Below are 24,112 nucleotides of genomic sequence, written 5' to 3'. Positions count from 1 at the left end.
TTTATTTTTCAACGTTTTTTATTTATTTTTTGGGACAGAGAGAGACAGAGCATGAACGGGGGACTTCAAGTTTTCATAGAACTGTGTTAACAAACTCTCAATACTAGGGTAAAGCGTCTAATGTCCTAGCGATGTAAGAACACCAGAAGACTAAAATGAGTTGCAGCTCCCAAGGGCATGAAAGGATTTTAGCCACAAACACTCAAATTTCATTAAGCCTCTGTAACAAAAAGATGGAGGTGTGCTTGTCTTAATCTCGCAATCAATGCATAATTAAAAAGCTTTAAAAATATAACCACTGAACATCGTACATTATTTACCAAAATCTCTCAGGATTTGGTCATTGTCAGCCAGATTTCTCAAGACCAGTGGGAATTCTTCCCCTATCTTGAGAGAACGTTTCCCCCTTCGACTTCTCTTATTTCCCATTTCACAAGTTCAAGCCAATCATGTCCCCATGTGGAATTCAAATCGTCAGTCATCTTTCCACGACGCTAACAAAGCCTATGCTGCCTTTATGAACAAAGTCTTAGCTTCTGGTTCTGAGAACCTGAGGTTTGCAGTTAACTTGTTTCCGTGCCGCACAATGGCCAGGCTTAGACGGGCCCCAACCATCCTGGTCTCTCCCCTGCAGTCAAGAGATGCTCATGGGAACCACGCGCACTAATTCACGGACTCCGCGGAGACACCGGGAGGAACGGAGCTGACCTGCAAGGTGGCGAATGATATTTATCAACCTTCCCATGGAAGCAATCACGCAGGATAGTGATTCTGATCAGTCTTCTCAGCTATCTGCCATTAGTATGCAATGTGGTGAGTTTGCAATGGTAAAAAGTTACAGACCCCAGCTGTTTCTGGGAATATCCTGCCTTAGTGGTATATGGATGGTCCGGCGTGAGGAACGTGGCATTTCTCCTTTTAGCAATTCACTAACATCACGTGTGCTCTGGCAGGCAGGGCACCCCTCCCCACTGCCCTCCTCCCACGTCCCCCACCTCCCAGCGTCCATTCTAACTCGATTGGCCCTGTGGGATCCCCTTTGCTGCCGTTGATCTCTGGCTGTTTTCTGAATCTGGTCCTCTAACCCTCTCATTGATTCTAAGAGATCCCAACATCCCTGCAGCTAATTCTTCGTCTGCTCTGGTGCCCAGATTTGAGGTCTGCCATTTGCAAGAGCGCAGCCCAGATGTGGAACCTTTAATGTTGCTTTGTCTGGTTCTCCCTGCTCTGAGGTTGCTGGCATGGTACTCCCTGGGCCCTGCTGGCGAGTTATGGACAATAAATTGTGAACAGAGGTGCCCGCTGGTGTCATCTCCAGGCTGGGAAGAGGGCAGCCCCAGACCCTGGTGACTGTGGGGACCAGGGCCCCCACCCCAGTCCCACTCCGATCTAGGGGCATGTGCGATCACGGCGAGAGAGTCTATGTGTTGGTGTGAATTCCAGAGGTGGTATTTGGTTTTCTTTGCTTGTGCGTTTTGTTATTCACAGACTGACTTGGCCTCTCTTGGCTCCTTCCTGCCCCACCTGACAGGGCTTAAGTTTGGGGAGCAGAGAGCTAAGCTTTGGGGAGCAGAGAGAGCTAAGCTGCCAGGCATGAGCCACGAGCTCTGGCTTAGCACAGAATTGCAAGGCACACTCCAGATCAGACTTCTACTGTTCTCTCACACGGACGCTGTGTTCGCCTCACAGGTCCCTGGCCGCCATCCCACATGGCTCGGGCCTCCATCCAGACATTCTAGAAGGAGAGTGTTGTTCCTTCTTCAGTGTGCATTGCTGCCTCACCTCGACTTCGGCCACGTAATCAGAAGAATACTCCCAGACCGTCCAGGGTAACTCCCTCGGTCTGCCGCCCAACTGTCCGTCTACTGCATATTCAGATCGCAGCTCTTGGCTGTGTGTTCCAGGGTACAGGTGTAGTAACCTATTACATTAATTAAACACCAAAGTAACTGGTCACCATGGTGATCGGGAGGGTGGTGAACATCCATACGGGGAACAAGGAGTCCAGAAGAGGAAGATTAGGAGCAAGGAGGTCCCCGTCTCTCGGGAGAAATCCCCAACCGGGCTGCACAGCCTCGGTGCCCACCTGCGCTCTGCTGTGGGCTGTGGAGACGCTGTGCTTGGAGGTGTGCAGATCTGACTTCTCCATTAAAAATACTTCTGTCCGTGGTAGACACCTTCTACGCTGGGCACATTGGCATCTGAGATTTGCCACACCCGAGACATCAGCAGCCGCAGACAGCAGGACAGGCAGGCAGGGGGTTTATCTTTATGGAGCATCTCACATCCACGTGCTCGTAAATAATAACACGTATTAGGGGTTAGCTTTCTCACGTGGTGCTACCTTATTCTGCCTCTGCTTTCATGGAAACATTCATTTAATAGGCATTCATGATAATCCTTTGAGGAAGGCACAAAGATACGTGACTTACGCAAGGCACCTGGTGGCTGAGGGGGCAGAGTGGGGACTCAAACTCAGGCCCGCTGGGCTGGTAAGTCCGTACTCTGAGGAAGGCCCTGCACAGAGCCAGCTACGCAAAGGGCTGCTGGCTGGAGCAGCTGTCACCAAGGTGATGGTCGGCTCATAACCCGAGCAGCGATTCAAGGCTATTTGCATATGCAAAAAATAGAACGTAAAAAGTACCACAAGAGGCATGTGGTTGGGGGGTTGGATTTGGAGCCACTTAGTGGCTGTGTGACCTCAGGAGAGTCCCTGCAGGTTGGTAAGGCCAACTTTCCACAGCTGTGACTAATGTAGTGCTTTCTTCACGGGCTTCATACGGGGATTCAGTGAGTTTCTTCATGGGGCACGGCATGCGGGAGGCACCCAGTGGAAGTCAGACATTCCTGTCTTATTCCTTCAGTGGGTAACCCCGACTCGCATTGACCGGGGGGGGGGAGGGTCTGGACCTGGGCAGCTGCGATCCTGCAGCCTTCCACTCCGGGTAAGAGGGTCGCCCATGTCCCCAGTGTTACCCTCACTTCCTTCATCTCTGGGGATAAACAGTGAAACTTATAGTTAAAATGAGGTTCACGGTTACTGTGGTTCTTGGATCATCAGGTTGTTGTATCTGTGGAGAGATGTTTGAAATCCCGATGACCGACCGTGAAGGAGGGAAGACCAGCTGACTTCCTTGGGAAGCTGACATCCTCCAGACGGTTTCTAGAATGCCTGTGTCTGAATTTGCCTGTGTCTAGAATGCCTGTGTCTGAAGCAGCACCATGAGGACAGGGGAGAATCACGTGTATGGGAGACATGCTGGCAGGAGGTAGGATGGGATCTGAGGGGCACAGAGGTGCTCAGACCAGCCCGGTGGGCAAGAAGGCCCTGGACAGCCAGCGGATGTAGACTGGCCGTCTCAGTCTCCCCCACACACCTGACATCACGGTTCCCTGCTGTGGACCAACATCCAGAATCTGGAAACCTGAAGGCGTCTGTTCACAGATGAGGACAGTGTGGACAGAACGAACCTCATCTGTACCTATGTCACAGTCGAATGAGTAGTGAACAGGTGTAGCTTTTCTCTACTGGTAACACATGCTATCCAAGTCAGGGTCATTAATACTTTATGGGGCTGGAGACTAGGGCTAGGCAGGAAAAATGCTCATTTTTGTTACACTGAACACTGAGTGCATTAAGCTTACATTTTAGATATTTTCCTCATTACTTCCATGCTATATTTTCCCTTAGAAGTCACAGATGAAGTGGAACATAATTTTTTTAAAATATTTAATTTCTACAAGTGTTCATGAGGTGTGATTTTTTTAAAAGTTTGTTTACTTATTTTGAGAGAGACAGAGAGAGTGCAAGCAGGGTAGGAGCAGAGAGAGAGAGAGAGAGAGAGAGAGAGAGAGAGAGAGAATACCAAGCAGGCTCTGTGCTGTCAGCACAGAGCCCAATGTGGGGCTTGAACTCATGAAACCATGAGATCGTGACCTGAGCTGAAATCAGACGCTTAACCCCCTGAGCCACCCGGGCGCCCCTCATGAAGCGTGATTTTTATCAAGTCAGAAGACTGTGGTGCTGTCTCTGTGGCAGGTGCCGGGGAAGAGTGAGGGATGGGAATCCAGCTTGGGATTCTAAAGGAAGAGAGAAGGTTGCTGAAGACATGTTCATGTCTATACAGATATCCTTTCCAGGTTGATTTGGAACTATGTAAAGATATTATAGATAATAATTTACGAGCGGAGAGTTTCATAGTTTTCAAAACTGATGTTGGGGAAAAGTTAGCTACACATTGATGCTCCTGACTCTTCACAATGCTGGATGAAGAAGTGAGGGGGCACCTGCTGTGTTTCCTGTTTGGGGAAATCACAAGGTAAAGTGACAGTGGGTTTACCAGTGGTACTTCCCGGCGTGGGTGCTGTGCTGAGAACGGCATCAGCTTTTACTCAATTTCCTTTATGACCTTAGGGACCATGGATTGCTGCTGTCCTTGCTTTGCAGACAAGAAAAACAGAGACACAAGGAGTTAAACACTCATCCAGGTTCACGGAGCTTCTAAGTGGTGAAGCCAGTGTTCAAATGCAGGCACAGTCACCACAAAAAAACCCACTCTTAACCACAGCTCCGCCACCCTCACAGGACGGCTTTGTAAAGCTGGTCACAAGCATGTGGCAGTTTACAGACGGAGATTTCCTGGTCTAACCGAAGATGTCCCATCATGAAGATCAGAGAAGTAACCAACACTAAGTCCAAAGAACTACACATCTATGGCTTGAAGAATAACACAACAGACTTGAACACAATTCCAAGTCCGTTGAACGAATGGCCACGTAACTTATTTTAAAACGATCAGTCCAGTTGGAATGACGCCTGATGGGTGCATAAATTCACTTCGATCTACTACTGGGGTGGTTTGCTGGCAACTGAAGTGCCCTAACCAGGTACTTCAGAGACAGTTCATAATAAGGAATCTGGTCAAGAATCTGCTCATTGGAGTGGCCCCAGAAGCACTGCAAAATATCATTATCTAAATGTAGGTCAGGAAGTCTAAACAATAGCTTAAGAGGCATTGGAAACACCTTCTTACCGGTAAAAAGATGTTGTGTGATACATTCCCCCAGCTACTTTTCACAGTCCAAGGCCAGGGCCATGCGCTAGACTGACTGTCATGGCGGTCCCAATTGGCTCGGTCTGCTTGTCACACACACCGGGCGGGCGCTGGACACACTGAACATCGACACAGAATGCAGCAGACATTCTGGCTCACCAGGTATTTAATAAGCCGTGAGTTTCAACTGACATCATGGCACATGCTCCAAGGTAAATATTACTTGATGGCTTTGTTTTGCTTTCATAGAACTGAGAAAGTGAGGCGCGATCTGGATGAACAGGGAAAAGACCGTCTCCTATGGAAAATGCACACCGTCAAAATCACCCCACGGATCTCCATATGTGCCCTCGTCACAATGACGCCTGTTCCCACGAAAGCCATTCCCCTGTTGACATCCTGCCTCTTCGAGTAATAAAAACCGTAAGACATGGAACTACACCAAAAACATGAATCATTAAACTCTGATTTATCCATCTGGGGCCCACATGACCTTTTGTTGATTTCTCTCAGAGCAACTCTATGAGATAAAAAACTGCCAGGACATGAGTGCCGACCCCATAAAGGATGGTCTAGGAAACAGTGTCAAGACCTACAAAACAGGCCTGAGTCTTGTCCTAGATTTGCAGTCTCCGGACACAAATTTGACTATGGCAGGTGAGGACTGCGTGACCAGGCTTGGGCATTAAATGGGCAACACTGAATGAGCCAGCCTAGCAAAGCTCTAGCCTTGTTTCACAGCAAGCCTGACCACAGTGTGAACAGTGTTTCTAGAACATTCCAAGCTCGAACTTGGGATGTACTCTGGGAAGAGGGCCTCTTTGGCCAGCCTGGCCACATGCCCCTCTCCTCGATACCAGCCCCCGTGTGGGCACTAGCCGTCAGCACAGGGCTCAGTGGAGAGGGATCTGAGGGCTCCCCGGTAGGTGGACAGAGGACAGAGTGCCATGAGGACCGTGACTCTGGGGAGGAGGCAGTGCCTGGGAACCACAGAAGCTATAGGAAATGGGAGGACAGGGGACAACAGGGAGCACCGGGCATGGGCACAGGGAAGGTGTGGCTGTCTGCATGGGCTTTTCCCTCTGGTCACTATTACTTAAGCACTGCCTGGCATGTGAGTCCTAAAACCAAGCAAGAGGAGTGGGCACGAGGGAAGCTGGCTGAGGGCTTATTAAACACTCTTCCCGCTCATTGCACGGGGCCAGGCTGCCCGGCCAAGCAGGGTCCTCAGATCCGAGCACATCTTCCAAGTACCTTTGGGCTCTGGACTAGTTCAGACGAAAACTCAGACCTGGGATTTCATCCATACCAAACCACATATTAAATAAATACCCTTCGGGCCACTTTCTCAACTCTGCCTACCATTCCAGCCCAGTGATTCCAGCCTGTGCCCCAAGTTCACTGCTTCCTCTCATGCCCACCGCTGTCTCAGAGGGGTTGAGGAGACAAGGACTTCTCTATGGGGGGAAAGACTTGGTTCTCAAATGACCCCAACACATCCTATCTTCCTGATGGGGTATAAGCCATTTCATGATAAGGACATAGCACTGACTGACGGTGTTAGTTTGGGAGTATGTGTATGACCGCTGTGGCAGTAGGGGTGTGGATGTCTCGCAGTTCAGGGGAAACATAATGACTTAAAGTCCCGTTATTGGGAAATCACATGCCCAAAGCTCTGGGCTGCACCACCATACCGCACATGTCTGCTGGTGACGGCAGAAGTGAAGACAGTGTTACCAATAATACGGACTGGCCTGAAAGTGTGACTTCTTCACAGGTCCCTGGACTGGAGTTCTCAGAAAGGTCCAGTGAGATCTTAATTTCCGTTTCTAGATGACCAACGTTACTAAACCTTAAGGCGGCCGTAGGGCACTATCGAGCCGTTTTCAATCTTGTGTTAAAATCAAAATTCTGTGTGACTGCACGGCATTTGCCCAGAACAACAAAACACAGGTTGCATTTCGCTGATCAAAACTAGCCTGTGGCCGCCATGGGCTGAGGACTCCAGTGAGTCAAGGGGGCACACGGTGCCGAGTTCCTAGCGTGAAGGTTGCTTCGGTCAACTGGCCCAGACCTTCCGTGGAGAGAGTGCACACCTTCGGACAAGCAGTGCAGGCTCCCGGCAGCCCTCATGTCTCCCGCCTCGTCTCTCTCCCTCAGCCGTCAATATCCTGAAATGTCCGATGTGTTTAAGACTCCTCTCGGGACACAAAGCGAATCAAATCGATACTGCATTTTGCTGCCAACAAGCCCACAGGCTGTAAGGTTGCTTCCCACAGACACAGCCTAGATTCTTCTCAGAGCTAACGTCGCCAGGCACGTCAGGCCCTCTGCAGACACTATTTTAGGGTGTGTCCCCCCCCGCCCGTATATGTTTTTATTTTATTTTTTTTAAAGGAAGCATCCAGAAGTGAAACAGTTAAGTCACAGATTTAGAAAAAGGACAGTCTTGAAAGTTTACCCATTATTCAAACTTGAACCAAGATTCCCCGGGGCTCTCAGGCCCCCACACGTCAGAAACGCAAGCATCAGCACATAGAACCTTCCAGGGCACAACACTAAGTAGCTTAAGCTGCCACATCAGCTGTGATTGATTTAAAATATTTGGGGCTCTGTTATCACACCAACACAATTTCGTGTAAATGCCTTGAAGAAAAATTTCCTTTCAATGGATTTGCTAAAGCAAAAGCTTAACTTGAATTGCCAAGCAATGAGCTTTTTATTTTGTTAGGAAGATACTAAAAAAGATATTTTAAATCTTCTGGTTATGGATTTTTTTTTTAAAGGAGATTAGTCCTGAGCCATGTAGGCTCTTATAGCCAGGACTCCAGGACCTTTTCTTTTTGGGGCACCTCTGGGTTGCTACTGCACTGACCTCTCTGGACCTTGGGGCCTGACACTCATGGGGCAGGTTGTGCACACAAAACATACCTATAGTGGGCACTGGCTCCCTCTTCATTCCAGTGACGTCCTAAAACCGCATTAGGCATTATGCCTAATTAATGCCTCATGTGAGGCGGCCAAGGATGATGTGACAATAAAACCTCAAGGTTTCCTCTCCCGGGGCCCAGGAAGCAACTCAAAAGCCAGAATCCTGAGTGCAATCTGGAACACTCTGAGCCTCACCATCCACATTAGAGTGAACCATCCCAGAGGGATGACTGCACTGGGGAGGACAGCCTCGATGGGCACCCACGTTCTGGCATGCCGGCTGGAAAACAGGCTGCACGGAAATCAGGATGGTCATGGCCTCGAGAAAGGAGACATGGGTGGAGAGGATGGACCGCTCGGGGGAGAACATTCTGGAAGGATGGAATTCTCCATGTCTTGACCAGGGTGCATAGTATATACATCTGTCAAACCCATCTAAGCGTGTCCTTATGATTGTGCATTTTGTTGTATACAACGTATATCTCAGCTTATTTTAAAAAATGTTTATTTATTTATTTTGAGAGACAGCGTGGATGTCTGCATGAGTGGGGGAGGGGCAGAGAGAGAATCCCAATCAGGCTCCGTGCTGTCAGCACAGAGCCCTATGTAGGGCTCGATCCCATGACTGTGAGATCATGACCTGAGCTGAAATCAAGGGTCAGACGCTGAACTGGCTGAGCTACCCAGGTGCCCCTTAATTTTTTTTTTTTTTAACTTAGAAATCAAGTCTTAGAACTTTATGCTTCAGGGAGCTCAGTGAGATTACGATGAGTGACATGAAGCTTACATATCCAGCTGCTTTCTGCTCCAGGGTGCGTAAAGCCTCGCAGTGCAGGATCCTGGCTTGAGGAGTGCATAGCACTGAGGAAAAATGGTATTTCCTGGGCTTCGTAATGCCCAGGGAATCCCTTGATCGCCCCTTGACCCGGCCTAGCATGGTGAATTGTCACTGTGACCACATGGTCTCAGGCAGGTAGGCTCAGAACACATAGCTGTTCATCAGCCCAATGCCGGTGCGTAAGCATCTGGATCCATACCTGGATTTGTGGAAAGGGAATTGTCCTGTTCAATTCAAAGGGAATTGAACGGTGATACTCCCCGGTACCTGTTCCTTAACTTCGTGTGAACCTGGGCTGATCACTTAAGCTCCCCTTACACCATGTGGGAAGTGTGAATGATACGGCTCCCATCAGAATGTTGTTGTGAGGGCACAATGGGCTGAATGTTTGCATCCCCTGAAACTCACATTGAAGCCTAAATCCCCAGCATGATGGTGTTGGGAGGTGGGGCCTTTGAGAGGTGATGAGGTCATGAGGGGGGAGCCCCCCTGATGGGATTAGGGCCCTTCTAAGGGGATGAGGAGACCACATCTGTCTCTTCCCCTCTCTCTGCCATGTGTGGGCACAGTGAGAAGACAGCATCTATGAGTGCGGAGGGGGCTCTTCATCAGACACCAGATTGGCCGGCACCCTGATCCTGGACTTCCAGCCTCCAGAACGGTGAGAAACATGCTTGTTGTTCACACCCACCCCCATCCACAGTGTTCTGCAGCCCGAGCTGAGACAGACAGGTGGTTAAGTGAGGTAACAGGTAAGAAAGCGCTCAGAACAGTGACCGGAACGTACTAGCAATCGATACATAATCGTGGTTGTTACGACGAAAGTCTCATTAGCACGGAGACGGACTATAAATGTTTAAGAAGAGCTTCCCGCTCAGATTTTTAGTTATTTAATAATGCATTCAGTTGGAGTCCTCTGGCGCCAGAAGAAAACCAGTGGTGGGAAATGTCCAACAAGGCGGATGCACTCAGAACAGCAAACCACCTGCACTGGCTTCTCTGGAAAGCTTCACCCGTTACTTCTTTTCCAGCTTTCCCTCCCCAGGCAAGACAAGGCATCCCACCGCTTGGGAGGGGGTCCAGAAACCTTTGCATTTGCACACCTCCCAGGAGAGTGCCCCCTTCCCCTTCGGCGAGGAGCTTGGGTTCTGGAAAGCCCTCCACACCTGGCTACCAGGTGAGGGCTCAACCCTGACAACATGATGCTCCCTGAAGCTCCAACACTGTCTTTTTAATTTAGCAGAACTTTAAGAAACTGGAGGCTAATTTTCAGCTGAAGTGGAAGGAAGCCACCACCCCCCCACCAGCATAGCAGGAGCGGGACCCCAGACCCCCACGTCTGCCCCACCCGGTGCGACTCACCTTCGTACAGCCAGTCACTGAGACCGTTGTAGATCACGCCTTCCTTCCCAGTAGACACCACACGAATGGCCTGCTTCCCGACGTGTGCGCAGTAGTAGATGTTGTTTTCAAAGATAAATATCTAATTGGGAAGAGAGAAAACACAGTGTTAACCAATGAAGTGGTTATAAATAGGGTACTTGTAAGAAATCAGAAGTTGGGGATGTGGTCTGCATCTGCCTGGTGCATTTATTTGATGGGACAAAGGCAGCGTCAGGATCAGGTGGGGCTCACGCATGTATCATGTGCATTTCTGGTTAATCAGAGACTCCAGACTTCACACAGTTCGCCCTACGCCATCTTTAGGTACTTTCATCCTGTGCCATCACTTTCCACGTGTGAACAGTTTGTGGTCTGATACTTTAGGCACTTGCACATCAAATGTGTTGACTATTTCAGCTATTGTATTTTTCCTAGCAATTAAGATCGGTGAGCTGAAAAACTGGAAATCTGGCATTTATTCATTCACTATTCATTAAAAAATTATTTAGTGGTGCCTTTTCTGTGCCAATCACAGGAGGCGCGGTGATTAATTGGGTGGGACGTAGAATGGCTTTTATTCTACTTAGAGTCTGGTAAAGAAGACAAACTTTACCAGGAAAATGTTCTGAGGGTGCAGGTGCAGCTCTGGGGACGTGTAACAGGAATCCCTAACTTAGGCCAAAGGATTCACTGAGAAAGTGATGGGCAAAACATTTTTTATCGCAGAAAAATACATCTAACACAAAATTTGCCACCATGACTGTGTTTGAGTGTCCGGTCCTGTGGCATTAAGTACATTCACACTGTCATGCCTCCATTGCCACCACCATTTCCAGAACTTTCCATCTTCCCAAACTGAAACTCTGTCCCCATGAAACCCTAGTCCCCATCCCTCCCCAGCCCCCCGCACCCCCTTCTACTGTTTGTCTCCACTAATCTGGGGACTCTAAGCACCACACGTAAATGGAATCATACAATATCTGTCTTTCACTCAGCATAGAGTCCTCAAGGGCTACGGCAAGTGATAGGGTTTCGAGAAAGTGCTGCTCACGCTGAGGCCTCAGTGAAGACAGCACAGAGATGAGAAGCTGGTTACAGAGAAGAAACAGTGTGAAAGCAGAGACAAAGTGGGCACAGGGTATTGGTGGAGGTGGACAGAGGCTCCTGCAGGCTGTCCTGTCAGGGGCATGGTGGCGGGGGGGGGGCCAGGGGAGGGCAGGTGCCCCACCGCAGCAGGAAGCCCTTGATGGTGGCCTGAGAAGGGGAGCATCACAGTCAGATGAGAGTTTTCTGGAGACGAGAAGGAAGCGAGACCGTGAACGGGGGACCGTGTGGCTGGCCTGGTCATCTGAGGGTGTTGACAAGGGGACAGTGGGGGACACCAGCCAGGAGACAGCCGCTGACGGCATTGAGTGAACCAAGGTCTAGGTGAAGGGGTGACATGAAGCAAAGTTGTTCCTGACCCGCTGGGTGGTGGTGACCCAGTTGTGGAGAAGAGGATGGTCTGGGTCCATGGTTCCTGAATGCTGATGGCCCCCGAGAATGATCCAGAGAACTCTTAGAAACCCCACTGCCTGGTCCATCAGCCCAGCCCACTATCAGTATCGAGGGCTGAGAGCCAGGCATCAGGATTTTTAGAAAACATCCCACTTGATTCCAACCTGCAGCCAAATTTACGACCTGTGACCCCGGAGAAACCTAAGGTCTCTTAAGGTAACGACTTGCAGACAAAGCATTTGCGCTCTCCGAGGTGCTGACCGGCTCTGCCCTGTGTTTCTGTAGGAATCCCCGCTTCTGTGTCCGCAAGGCTTTGGACACACTGGTAGCAACTGGCCAAGTGCCGACTTCTACATATGGACCAGGAACGGGACTCAAATCTGGTGCTTTTCTTTTCTTTGTTTTATTTTTTTCTTTTATATTTTAGAGACGGGGGAGGGGCAGAAAGAGAGGAAAGAATGAATCTAAAGCAGGCTTCGTGCTCGGTGCAGAGCCTGATGCGCGCCTCAATGCCACAACCCTGGGATCATGACCTGAGCTGAAATCAAGAGTTGGATGCTCAACCGACTGAGCCACCCAGGCTCAGGCTTTTAACGAAATTCTAGAAAAACATACTGTCAGTGTCATTTAAGAGACCACAGAGAGAGGGTATTTTGCAGAGTACAGGAAAGGGTGGAAATACTAATTTTTTTATTGAAAATGCAAAAAAAGGCAATTTCTCCAGATGGTCCTCACTGACGGTAGATCTGAAAGGACCACCAAGTGTTAGTTTTCTGCTCTGGGCTCCTGGCGCTTACAGCATTCACTTCATCCCGAAACGAGTTGGAAAACTTCCAGACACAAGTATACATCCTAATTTAACTTCAGTAGCTGTTCTTATGAGTTTGCCTAAGGGTAAGATGTATTACTAGATTTTAACTTCTTTTATGTATTCTAAGCCTATAATAAATTTTTGAATTAAATCAGACTGCAGCCAATTAATATTTTGGGTGAGTAAAATTTGCTGTGATAGATGTTAAAACTTTTATCACCTTGGTTTTACTTTTAATGGAAGGAAATGAAAAGAAACAAGTTGTACCTAAGAGTGCGTTTTGCTTGGGAGACGTTTTACCTTTTCCTTCAGATGTTCCAGTGGAGCTCGGCTCAGAGGCGAGGGACGCGGTGTGGCTCTGTGAATGGTGGCACGGGGAGGGTAGGTGTTGGGGAGAGTGGCTGAGTTCTCCACTCTCCATGTTCTGTTCAGCACCCCGGCCATCACCTCGGGTCCTGATGCCCACGGGAGCACCTCACCTTCCTGGCCTGCGACCCCCACAGTCCCTGGCCTGGCCCCCGCGGTGTGAACACAGCCACTCCCCTCTTGCCGGGGGGTTTCTCACAACCTAGCCTGAGGTGGGTGGTGCCTCCCTGGCACATCCACTGGGAACAGGTGTTCCTGCTCCTGTCACCCCCTCCCCAAGTTCACCTCCTACTTGGCCCTCCTGATCAGTCTTTCCTAAAACACCACCTTTATCATGGCATTCTGTTACACAAAACCTGAAATGGCCTTCTGTTAACTATGGAATAGAGTTGAGGCGTCTGGTCTGGGGTTCAAGACCCGACTGTCTCCCTTGGCCTCTCTCCCCTGCAGGATTTATGGTGGTCCGACAACATGCAGGGGCGCGAGGGTGAGAGGCAGTCCATGGGGGCTCCCGTTTGCAGACGGGAGTCCAGATTCTACAGCGCTCAGTCTGCTCCAGGCCCCACAAGGGCGTCCAGAGCACGGGCTGTGGGAGCAGAGGATGTGCCAAGTGACCTGGGCCCATTGCTGGCTTCCGTGTGCCTCAGTTTCTCCTGTCACTAGAGATGGTAACAACCTAGTCTCAGGTGGACAAGAAGAGTGAGTTGGCAAATTGAAAGCAATGCCTGGCACAAAGGATGGGCTCGCTAGCACATCTGCTACTGCTGTTGTATAATGTTGTTGTGCGATGATGACCACCGTCATCATTACAAAAACCCATTCTGTCTGGGGGGATGAGGAGAGGCTTCACGGGGGAGGTGACATCTGAGCTAGACCCTCAAGGATAAATGCTTTTAATTTTGATCAAGTCCAATTTACCTATTTTTTTTTCCTCTCATAGCTTGTGCTTTTTGTGCTCCATCTAAGAATCCTTTGCCAAAACCAAGGTCATGAGCATTTACCCCCCTGTTTTCTTCTAAGGTTTTACAGTTTTCGCTCTTAGTTTTGGGTCTATGATTCATTTTGAATTGTTTTTTGCAAATGTTGGCCATGCATTTTCAAATGCTTTATAAACATTAATTCAGTTGAAAAAATAATGCTATAGACAGGCATGAGCTTTGTTTTGAGGATGCAAACACGAGCACGGGGAGGGTAAGTAACTTGACCAATGTCTTGTTGGCCAGGGGTCAGCAGGGGTTCAAACCAGGTGGTGTCGGGGTCGCGAAACGCCATGCCCAAGGTCACCAGGGAATCCGAGGAGGAGTCAGGATTGGAACCCAAGCAGGTCTGTGCTCTCAGCAGCTACAGCACACTGCCTCTTTATAGCGACTTGTTAAATAAACAAAAGGTGTGATCTCTAACCAGAAATGAACCAGAGACCACGGACACCTGTCTGAGCCACAGCGTCTCCTCACTCTCCCTCCGGCCACTTCTTCAGGCAAAAGAACATGACTGGATGGCATACAGGTCACAGTGTCACTGTCACCAGGATTTTGCCAGCAGATACAGCAGCCATCACAGGGTGTTCCCTTACCTGGGTTTATTCAGGGGAGCCTGGGTCTAGTGCTGCATGACCCACTGGGCTATGCCAGCCTCAAGGCCCTGCTGGCTCCTAAATCCTATCAGCCAAGGCTCTAGAATCGGTTCCAGTGAAGGGGCCGCCCACCTCTATAGCCTTCCCCGCTGTGGACACCTGGTTGGCGGCCGGGTCCGTACCCCACAGCTGCTCCGGGACCAGAGGCCACTCGAGTTTAGTCAGTGAAAAGGCTGCTGAGCCAGCAAAGCCCGCCCTCACCACCGCAGCCCTGCAATCCCAGGCACGGAACTCTGCCCTTGAGTCTTTCTTCCAGAAAGTGTTAGAAAATATCCTCCAAAGTGGTGCGCCTGGATGGCTCAGTCAGTTGAGCGTCCGACTTCAGCTCAGGTCATGATCTCACAGTCCGTGAGTTCAAGCCCCACGTCAGGCTCTGTGCTGACACCTCGGAGCCTGGAGCCTGCTTGGGATCCTGTGTCTCCCTCTCTCTCTGCCCCCTGCCCTGCTCACACTCTGTCTCTGTCTCTCAAAAAGTGAATAAACGTTAAACAAAATTTTAGAAAATATCCCCCAAAGTAATGAGATGTACACAAAGCACAGGACGGTGACAAAGCGTGTTCTGTGGTCCTTGCATGGTGGTTTCCAAGCACCACAAGTGGCCGCCGGGGACACGGGGTTTTCTGGTGGGACAGAAGACAGTCCCCACGTCCTGCACACTGGTGATCCTGACCCCCTCCTCAATACCTTCTCTGTCCTCCTCACCTGGAGCTGTTTCCTCTGCTGCCTGCCCAAGTCCCGGTCACCCTGGGAGGCTCTGCTGGGCTCCACCCTCCCAGAAGCCCCTGCGTCGCTGTCCTCACTGTCCTGCCTCTGCTCACCGACACGCACGTGGCTGCATGTGGAGAGGGTTTTAAAGAGGGAGCGTGAAGGTCAGGCAGAGAGGATGAGGGAGGTTAGAAGTGGGGCAGGATGGTCACATCCCACGGCCCAGCGGCAGCGCTTCTGGTGGATGCCGGCGCGAGAGGAAGCTCTTTTCAGAAGTGACCAATCAGCAGAGACTTGAGGAGAGTTCGTTTCCTGCTCCTGCCCGGACTTGGCCACAGCAGCTGGTGGAGATGCTGACAGAGGAGCGGCCACGGGCCCTGGGGACACAGGGGAGGTCCCCCCAGAGGGACGCGGCCCTGGCTGTCCCTCCTAAAGACTCGCTGACCACAGCAGCAGAGGCCGTGAAGAAAGGGCCGTCAGTGCGCGTCTCGGGCGCAAGCTGGTGAGAGCCTCCCTCAATGGCAGGTGCTGCAGCGGAAAGACTGATGTCAAGTTTTCCCTCCTTGTGCACATGACCTGAGCAGACGGGGACAGCGGGCTACACACCCTCCGTACCCCATGTTTCTCCTCTTGGTTCATTGGTCTTCTCAGCTGACAAGACTCCAGTTGACAGAACTGGGCCTGAGTGCTGTCTCCTCAGCACCCCTGCTGCCCTTCCCTCCACTCTGGGGGCCACGTTACTCTGTGTGTGATCAAACACGATTATCTTTTTTGATGAAATAAATTTAAATTAATTTCATGAGAACTTGCAGGGTGGAAGTTTTGCTGGCATCCTGGCCCACACAGCTCACCTGGGAGCCCCAGATTCCAAGTGCATCACCATGCTTCTAGAGAGGGTGGGGAGCGGTCCAGACGACGCCCAACAGACGAGATCTAGCCCGGGGTGGGAGGAGGCCATCACTCCCTAATTCACAACCAAAAAAAGAAACTTTTGGAAAGCAGAATTTGTGGAATATTTCAAGATCAAAGGCAAGGAAACTAAAAAGTCCAGAGATGTTAAAAAAGAAGAAGAAGAAGGAGAAGGTGCCAGGGGATTTTCTGGATGGAGCGGAAACGCAGACAGAAGGCCTTTAACAGAAGAGGCCCGAACTCCATGGCAGAGGACGAGGGCGGCAGCCTGGGGCACATCCCTGTTTATGGAGGAGGTAGAGGGCAGAGAGGCCTCCGAGCTTTCATGTGATGGGAATACACACGCTGGGGTCCCCCTATCTCACAGGCTGCAGGGCGCCATCGGGAGGGGCCGTCGGGTCCCAAACGGTCTCGTAATTCACATCAACATCACCCTCCATCCACATCACAGTGATGAGTGCTCCAAAGAGAAGGCCGAGCAGGTGTACTGGGGCTCTTCCTCCTCGTTGGAAAACCATATTTAACACTGGCTTTAACACACATCAGCTGACCAGATCCTTCTTTCCATATGGTGTCGTTCTACTGTTCCTCCCTCCCCCCGCGCCCGCAGGATGAAGCATCCAGCATCTCTTCCCATCCAAACCTCCTCTTGCCAGGCCCCCCTCTCTGCTGTTCCCAAATCAGCCCCGCTCATTCCTGCTGGGTAAGGCCCACAGCACCTGCCGGGACCCCCTCCCAGCCCGGCCAGATCCCCCTCTATCCCCAGGTGCAGCAGAAGCTTCTCCCCTACGTTCCTGGGCTCACCCCGCCCTCAGGACTTTGCTGGCACTTTCTGGTCCATTTTGCCTCTGCTGCCACACAGAGCTGTCTCCCCTTCAGCATCCACGGGTCCTTCTCCACAGTCCCCGTGAGAGTCCAGTAGGGCAGGGATGCGCGTCCCCAACCCTGCTTCTCCCTCAGCATCCGTAACAGGACCGTGCATCCAGCCCTACTCCACAAGTACATGGATTCGTTTTCAAACACCTAGTTGGCAAAAGTATTTCTTCTATGGATTTGCTTTCGCTTCATCTTGATTCACGGAGACCAATTCCTTCCCTCATTTCTGGGCATTTTGGTTCTTTCTGCTATCCTTGCAGTAGAAGGTGTGAGCCATACATACAGAGATTTCAGCACATCCCTTGCCCCCAAACACATTCTGATTTTAAATAGAGATTTCATGAAATACAAACCAAACAGACTGAAAATATAAAGTATATTTCAGTATTCTTTTATAAAACACATATTTTTATTAGTGTGACTTAAAAAGTTTGTTAATATTTATTTTTGAGAGAGAGAGAGAGAGAGAGAGAGAGAGAGAGAGAGAATGAGTGGGGAAGTGGCAGACAGAGAGGGAGACACAGAATCCAAAGCAGGCTCCAGGCTCTGAGCTGTCAGCACAGAGCCTGACGCAGGGCTCAAACCCACAGACCACGATATCATGACCTGAGCCAAAGGTGGATGCTTGACCGACTGAGCCACCCTGGTGCCCCTAATCTGAGCTTTTAATAAGCACTTTTGACTTATTATGGTTTATATACTCATGGTTTCAGTAATTTTTTAAGTTTATTTATTTATTTTTGAGAAAGAGAGTGAGTGTGGGGGTGGGGAGGGGCACAGAGAGGGGAAGAAAGAGTATCCCAATCAGGCTCCATGCTGTCAACGCAGAGCCCAACATGGGGCTCAATCTCACAAACATGATATCGTGACCTGAGCTGAGATCAAGAGTTGGATGCTTAACAGATTGAGCCACCTAGGCATCCTATGGTGACAATAAATTCTTTACGAGTTCAATTAATTGGAAATCTCTGGAGGAATGTGAACTTTCAGTTAAACAAGTTTTCAGGGTGAATTCTCTAATTAAAGATCTTTCTGATTTCAATGTTTAGAGAAATATTTCCATATTTTCCTACTTTTGGGATATATTAGATAGAATGAGGTATACAGCATGGAATTGGTGTTGAGTAGGGACCTTGAGTTGCCTAAGCTCATCGGCATAAATATGTATTCTCGTTGCCTAGAACTGTTGCTGTAGTTGTAGACGAACGGATTGGGTTGAACCTATACCTGTCCTCAGAGTTGTTTTCCCTGATGCTGTCGGTACAACCCTTTTCCACGTAAGTAGTACAGAGAAAAACCAATATTTAGTGTATGAGTTAGCTGGGTTTAGACTAATTGAATCTTTGCCTTGTTTTGGAATCTGAAAACCTAATAAAACTTCAGCTGACTCGGTAGAAATCAACATTTGTCTGTGTGAGTGTGTGTATTAAGTGCTAATTGATACCCTCAGTATTTCTAAACCGGATTCGCAGGAGAGGACAATACAACACATCTCCACACGTTCGAGGGGTGGTTACAATAAAGCTCAAAGTGACATCCATGGCTAAAGAGGGAGCTAATTATCTGAGGAACCAAGGATGAGATAATTACTGTAATTGGGTGCAACTTAGCTCTTAGTTCTGGAAAATCAAGGCCAATAGGGAAGCATATCGAACAGCTCAGCGCTTGGCAAAAAGATAGCAACACAGGTCAGGGCAGAATGAAGAAGAGGAGGGAACATGGGGCTTGAAGCAGAAATCTAAATTCTAGCTGAGACTGCCATCCGGCCAGCTTCGCATGGGCCACCTGCTGAGCCTCACGTCCTTCACCGTAAATGCGAGGGTCTCTATGATTTCCTCTATCTTCTACATTGTTCAACAATGCTCAACGTTCACAGTGAGGCCAGCATGTTACTATCAAGGGGAACATGGACTCTCCATTTAGCAGTTGAAAAACCTCAATTATGATACTCTCTTAGGTTTCTTTAACTGACATGGCATGGACTTCCTAATCTCAAGAAGCCATCCCGGTAACACTATTTACTGCTTCTTGCCTCGTTTCTAGTTCTCTTGAGTTTTCCTATTTCCTGAACAAACACAATTTTACTCATGTTTCCATAATAAATAAGGATGAAAGATCCCATTATATAGGGCATGAAATTTAATTCCTAGGGTGAAACACAGACCTGTTTGGATGGGGCACGGAGTTACTACCACCTACCACGGGTTCAGCAGTGATCATAAGGACGTTATGTATTTCTAAAGCAAACTAGGTAATCTTCACTGCAGGCCATTCTAACCCCACAGGACATACTGCACACAGTTAACTCACATTACTGGAACTACACACAAATAGAACACGTCACCAGAACGTGGAAATTGTCTCTAAATCTTGTAGCCCGGTCAACATATCTTTTAAGAGACTCTAGTAAATAAGCAAAATGCCGACCGGAGAGGCCAGTACGTCCCTGGGAGGCTGCCACTGGCCACATGCATGTTTCTATAGGGCTTTAATTTCGAGGTGTACCACAAAAGTAACCTCTGGTCCCTTGAATGGCTTCATCAACAGGTCCCGTAACAGCAAGTTAGAATCACCAACTCGTGGATTAAAAAAAACTGTTCTGCATTTAGAACTTAATGGTGGTCCGGTCCACATAGAGCTTGATTTTCTGCTAACTTTGTTTCTATTTCCCTGGACAGCTGGTATGGGTAGACAGGGACTCTAAAGGTTTATGATATGTTGCATTTGGGCGAGCAGAACTGTATATACTGAGTGGAAGCCATAGCCATGACTTCCCGGGTGCATGGCTCCAGAGGGGCATTGGGCAGGGCAGATGCCACACCCGCCTATGGGCTCCTGTCTACCGAGCTGTCCTCTGGCAGGGAGAACAGGGAGGTAGTGGCTGCTTACGGCTGTGGGGGCACTGCCGCACGCGATCCTGCAGGAGAGGAACCCCTAGTAGCACCCGCTGGCCAACAGTTCCTGTCCGTAATCCTGAGGGTCAAGTGGTGACTACCACGGCCATTTGTGGACTTCCAAGTCAGAATATTTGCTCCATTGATACAAGACCCCCATGGGGGTCTCAGAGCGGCCCTAAGGCTCCTTGGGCATCCCGTCTTCCCAGGATGGTGGGCATTGCAAGTCTTTCCCGGAGTGAAGTTACTACGGAGTAATTACAAGAAAGGCTATGTGCCAGCACTAAAGGAGGGCACAGTAAAACAGTGCTGGGTTTCTTTGAAGAGCAAACTGGCTGGCCGAGATCAAGCCATTTGTCTATGAGGGCAGCAAACCCCACAACCTCAGACCACACGTGTTCACCATTATCACAGCATATACAGAAAAAAGGAAAAATGTCACAATCCTACAACCCGCGTGCATACACAAAATATGACTATTAACAGAAGCTTTGTTGTATTCGATTCCCTCCTAGATGTGTGTGCGCATGCACGAAATCTAGTTTTTAATAAAACTAAGGTCATACAGCATGTGCAGTTAAGATTTATATCAATAATGCTTTTGTGTCACAGAGTATCCCTGACACGTGCCTTCTGGAGATTCACTAGGGGCAATGCCTTTATGCTCCTGTTGTCTGGCACAATTCTGTTTTTATTACAATAAAAGTGCTACCACTGCATCTTTGTGGTAAGACCTTTGCTTATATCTCCACTATCTCCCTAGAATAAATTCCTATGAGTGGAAATCATGAATCACACTCTCTGTGCAATTAAAAAAAAAACAGGTAAAGGACATGAATGGATGCATCACAGAACCACACAAAGTACTGGAAAATACAGAAGCGTTTGTACTCGCTCATAACAAATAGAAATCTTATCGCAGAGGGACTATTTTGTTTATCAAATTGTCAGAGACTGAACAACAATGATCCCCAACATTGCTAAGTATGCAGGGCGCTCTCTGGATGGGAACAGAGACTGAGAGAACATTTACAAAAAGCAGTCGGCAAAGCTCATCAAAGGAGACTTTTTTGTGTGTAGATTATGTGAGAAAGACTTGGAAATAAAGTATAATTGGCCCGTTCAAACCATATGCACTGGAAACGGATGACGGCAGGAAGCAGCTGCCTCTGAACCAGGATAACAACAAACACACTCACAGGTGCTGATGCGCCTTCCCCCCCGCCCCCCTGTCAACAACCCCAGGCTGCGGAGCCCTTCTCAAGGTCAGGAGCTGACCAGTCAGTCTGTAGATTAAATGAATTCTTTACTTGCTCTGGTTTGCTCCTGTCACTTGTATTTTGGCCATTCCTCTGCTCAACTGGGCAAGGAAGTGACCCTCCAGTCTCCTAGTTTATAACCCCCTCTGGAGAGTGGATGGGTGGAGGGATGCCAAGGCTGTTGGCCAATGGGAGGCTTTAAGATTCTTGGTAATTCAACCCTTCTGCGCTGCTGGAGGGATTGCAAGCTGGTGCAGCCGCTCTGGAAAACAGTGTGGAGGTTCCTCAAAAAATTAAAAATAGAATTACCCTACGACCCAGCAATTGCACCATTAGGTATTTATCCAAAGGATATAAAAATGCTGATTCAAAGGGGCACCTGCACCCCAATGATTATAGCAGCGCTATCGACAATAGCCAAAGTATGGAAAGAGCCCAAATGTCCATCGACTGGTGAATGGATAAAGAAGATGTGGTATATACATATACAATGGAATACTACTCAGAGATCGAGAAGAATGAAATCTTGCCATTTGCAATAATGCAGACGGAACTAGAATGTATTATGCTAAGCGAAATAAGTCAGGCAGAGAAAGACAAATACCGTATGCTTTCACTCATATGTGGAATTTAAGAAACAACAGATGAACACGGGAGAAGAGAAGGAAAAATAAAATAAGATAAAAACAGAGAGGGAGGCAACCCATAAGAGACTCTTAAACACAGAGAACAGACTGAGGGTTGCTGGAGGGAGGGGGGGAGGGATGGGCTAGGTGGGTGATGGGCATTGAGGAGGGCACGTGTCGGGATGAGCGCTGGGGGTCGCACGTAAGGGGTGACCTTGGTTCTACTCCTGCAACCAATCTTGGTTCTACTCCTGCAGCCAAGACTACACTGTATGTTAGCTAACCTGAATTTAAACAAATAAACTTAAACATTTTTAAAAAGATTCTAGGTAATTCTTATTCAATTCAGGGGTGTCTCCATCACTTGACAAACACCCACTCAAGCATCTCCGATGCGCCAGGCTGGGCGCTAAACACGTGCGATACAGGACCACAGCTGATCTGTGCGGTGAACACAACTCTGTTTACCTGTGTGACTGCTTCGTATTTCCCAGTTAATTCATCAGCCTGAAATTCAGAGCACCTGGTTCTGGCCCAGGCGGCTGTGGGACATGGCGAGAATCACTTAACTGCTCTGCCTTTGGATTTCCCCACCCGCAAAACCCAGATAACCCCACCGGCCGCACCTGCAGGAAATAATTTAGGGGAGAAAACCTTGAAGGTCATGAAGCACGTTTAAAGGTAATGTATTATCAGTAGAACAAGCATCATCGGCCCAGCTGATCCTTCCTACGGACGGCGCTGCTCTGATAACAGGGTCTCTGCAGGTTCTTACACACCGTCCCGCAAAAATCAGGGCCACACATTACATCCCACGTCCACTCGAGCAAATTAATACAGGACTTAATGCCACAGGGCAGAGTTCAGTGCCAGGAAAGAAAAAGTCTCGTAGATCGTCTAGGCTACCCTTCTTACTGGAAAGTACTCACATTTTTCACCCTTTCAAAATGTCAACCCAAATCAAGACGAAACATCATCAGAAACCCCACCGTAACGACCCTCCTGTCAAGCAGCCTTCAAACATCAAGGAGAAGCTTCCTTTTCAAAGTCACCCACCCAGAAAAATCCCTCAGTGTCTTATCACCTGCAGAAGACACATTTAACCTGGAGAGTTCGGACGTGTTGTTTTTTCAGAGCGAGGGAGAGGTCTCAAGATCAAACGATGCTCCTGTGCATTTGACAGACCTCATACCGGGTCCACCGTGATGCTACTGACCTCCACACGGGAACTAAAGAGTTTCACAGCTGACCAAACGGATGCGATGCTCCTAGCGGGTCCAGGAACACAGAGCAGCGGCTGTGAGTCTCTGAGGCTCCAGGGCCGCCCAGGGTGGCCTGGCTGGGCTTCCTGAAATTCCCGAGGCTGGGAAAGGGCAAAGCACCCAACATGGCCTGGGCAGTGGGCTCCTCAGAGGAAGACTGGAGTGGGGAAAGGAAGGGCGAGCGGAGGCTGGCCAGGTGGAGGAGGTGCAGAGCCTTGTGGGAGACAGAGGCATGTGGGGACGTCTGGTGATGCCCCTTAGCGGGAGGCTGGGGTGGCCGGTCAAGGCAGACAGTGTGGAGGATGCAGGGAAGGGGCAGGGAGAGCTAATGCAGGTCCTGCCGTCCACGTTAATGCCCACGTGCTTTCCTCCAAGAACAGGGAACCTGGAGGGCTCCGGTGGTCACCGTGGTTGTCGGCTGCCCTGCGTTAGGGAGAAGATGGGCAACGTGCCTCCCACGACCACCCACTGCCGTGTAGGAGCAGGGGCGGCGAGTGGACAAGGGCCCCAGTGGGGTCGTCCAGCCGGGGGACAACGGCGGCTCGGGCTGGGTGTTGGCCGTGGGACCGTCGCGCTGCAGGCAAATCCCCAGGTGTGATGGTGCCTGGACACAGACGATGGGAGAGGCAGGGTGACGGACACATGTGAGTGGACGCATGGTGGCACCCACTGGGGACCCCTGCAGCAGGTCGGGTGGGAAACCACGATCCCACCTTAGATGCGGGAAATGGACAGTCCACGTGGATACGCACACTCACCAACGGTCTTCAGAGAGGCTTGTCTCAGGCTGCAGGTGATGTGAGTTGCACTTACACTAACCACGAAAACCGCTCGTCGACCCTGAACGACCTTGAGCCATTGTGGGACCCTGCTTCTTCTTTCCCCTTCCATCTTTCGTGGCACCACAGCCCAGGCCTTGACCCTGTGTGGTCGGCGGGAGCCCCTGGACAGGGACACGCCAGCCAGGGCATTCCCGGTCCCTGGTCCCAGTCGGGGAGGGGGTCCCTTAACACCTCGCCTCGCTGGCCAGCGGGAAATGTCAGGACGTCACCCATCAGAGGTATCAGT

General features: G+C 49.7%; 1 protein-coding gene across 4 annotated transcripts in view; it reads right to left on the bottom strand.

Moving 5' to 3' along the window:
* Positions 1-24,112, bottom strand: part of DPP6 (dipeptidyl peptidase like 6) — an 851,682-nt gene that overhangs the window by 120,737 nt on the left and 706,833 nt on the right. For all 4 annotated transcript variants that reach the window (XM_049642150.1, XM_049642146.1, XM_049642148.1 and 1 more), the window contains exon 8: positions 10,186-10,306. In XM_049642150.1, coding sequence (XP_049498107.1) covers positions 10,186-10,306 — 121 coding nt within the window. The remainder of the gene's footprint in view (positions 1-10,185; positions 10,307-24,112) is intronic.

Source organism: Panthera uncia, chromosome A2, assembly GCF_023721935.1.
Source record: "Panthera uncia isolate 11264 chromosome A2, Puncia_PCG_1.0, whole genome shotgun sequence".
NCBI classification, from domain to species: Eukaryota; Metazoa; Chordata; class Mammalia; order Carnivora; family Felidae; genus Panthera; species Panthera uncia.
The sequence above is the reverse complement of the archived record's forward strand: the minus strand, read 5'-3'. Positions and strand labels throughout refer to the sequence as shown.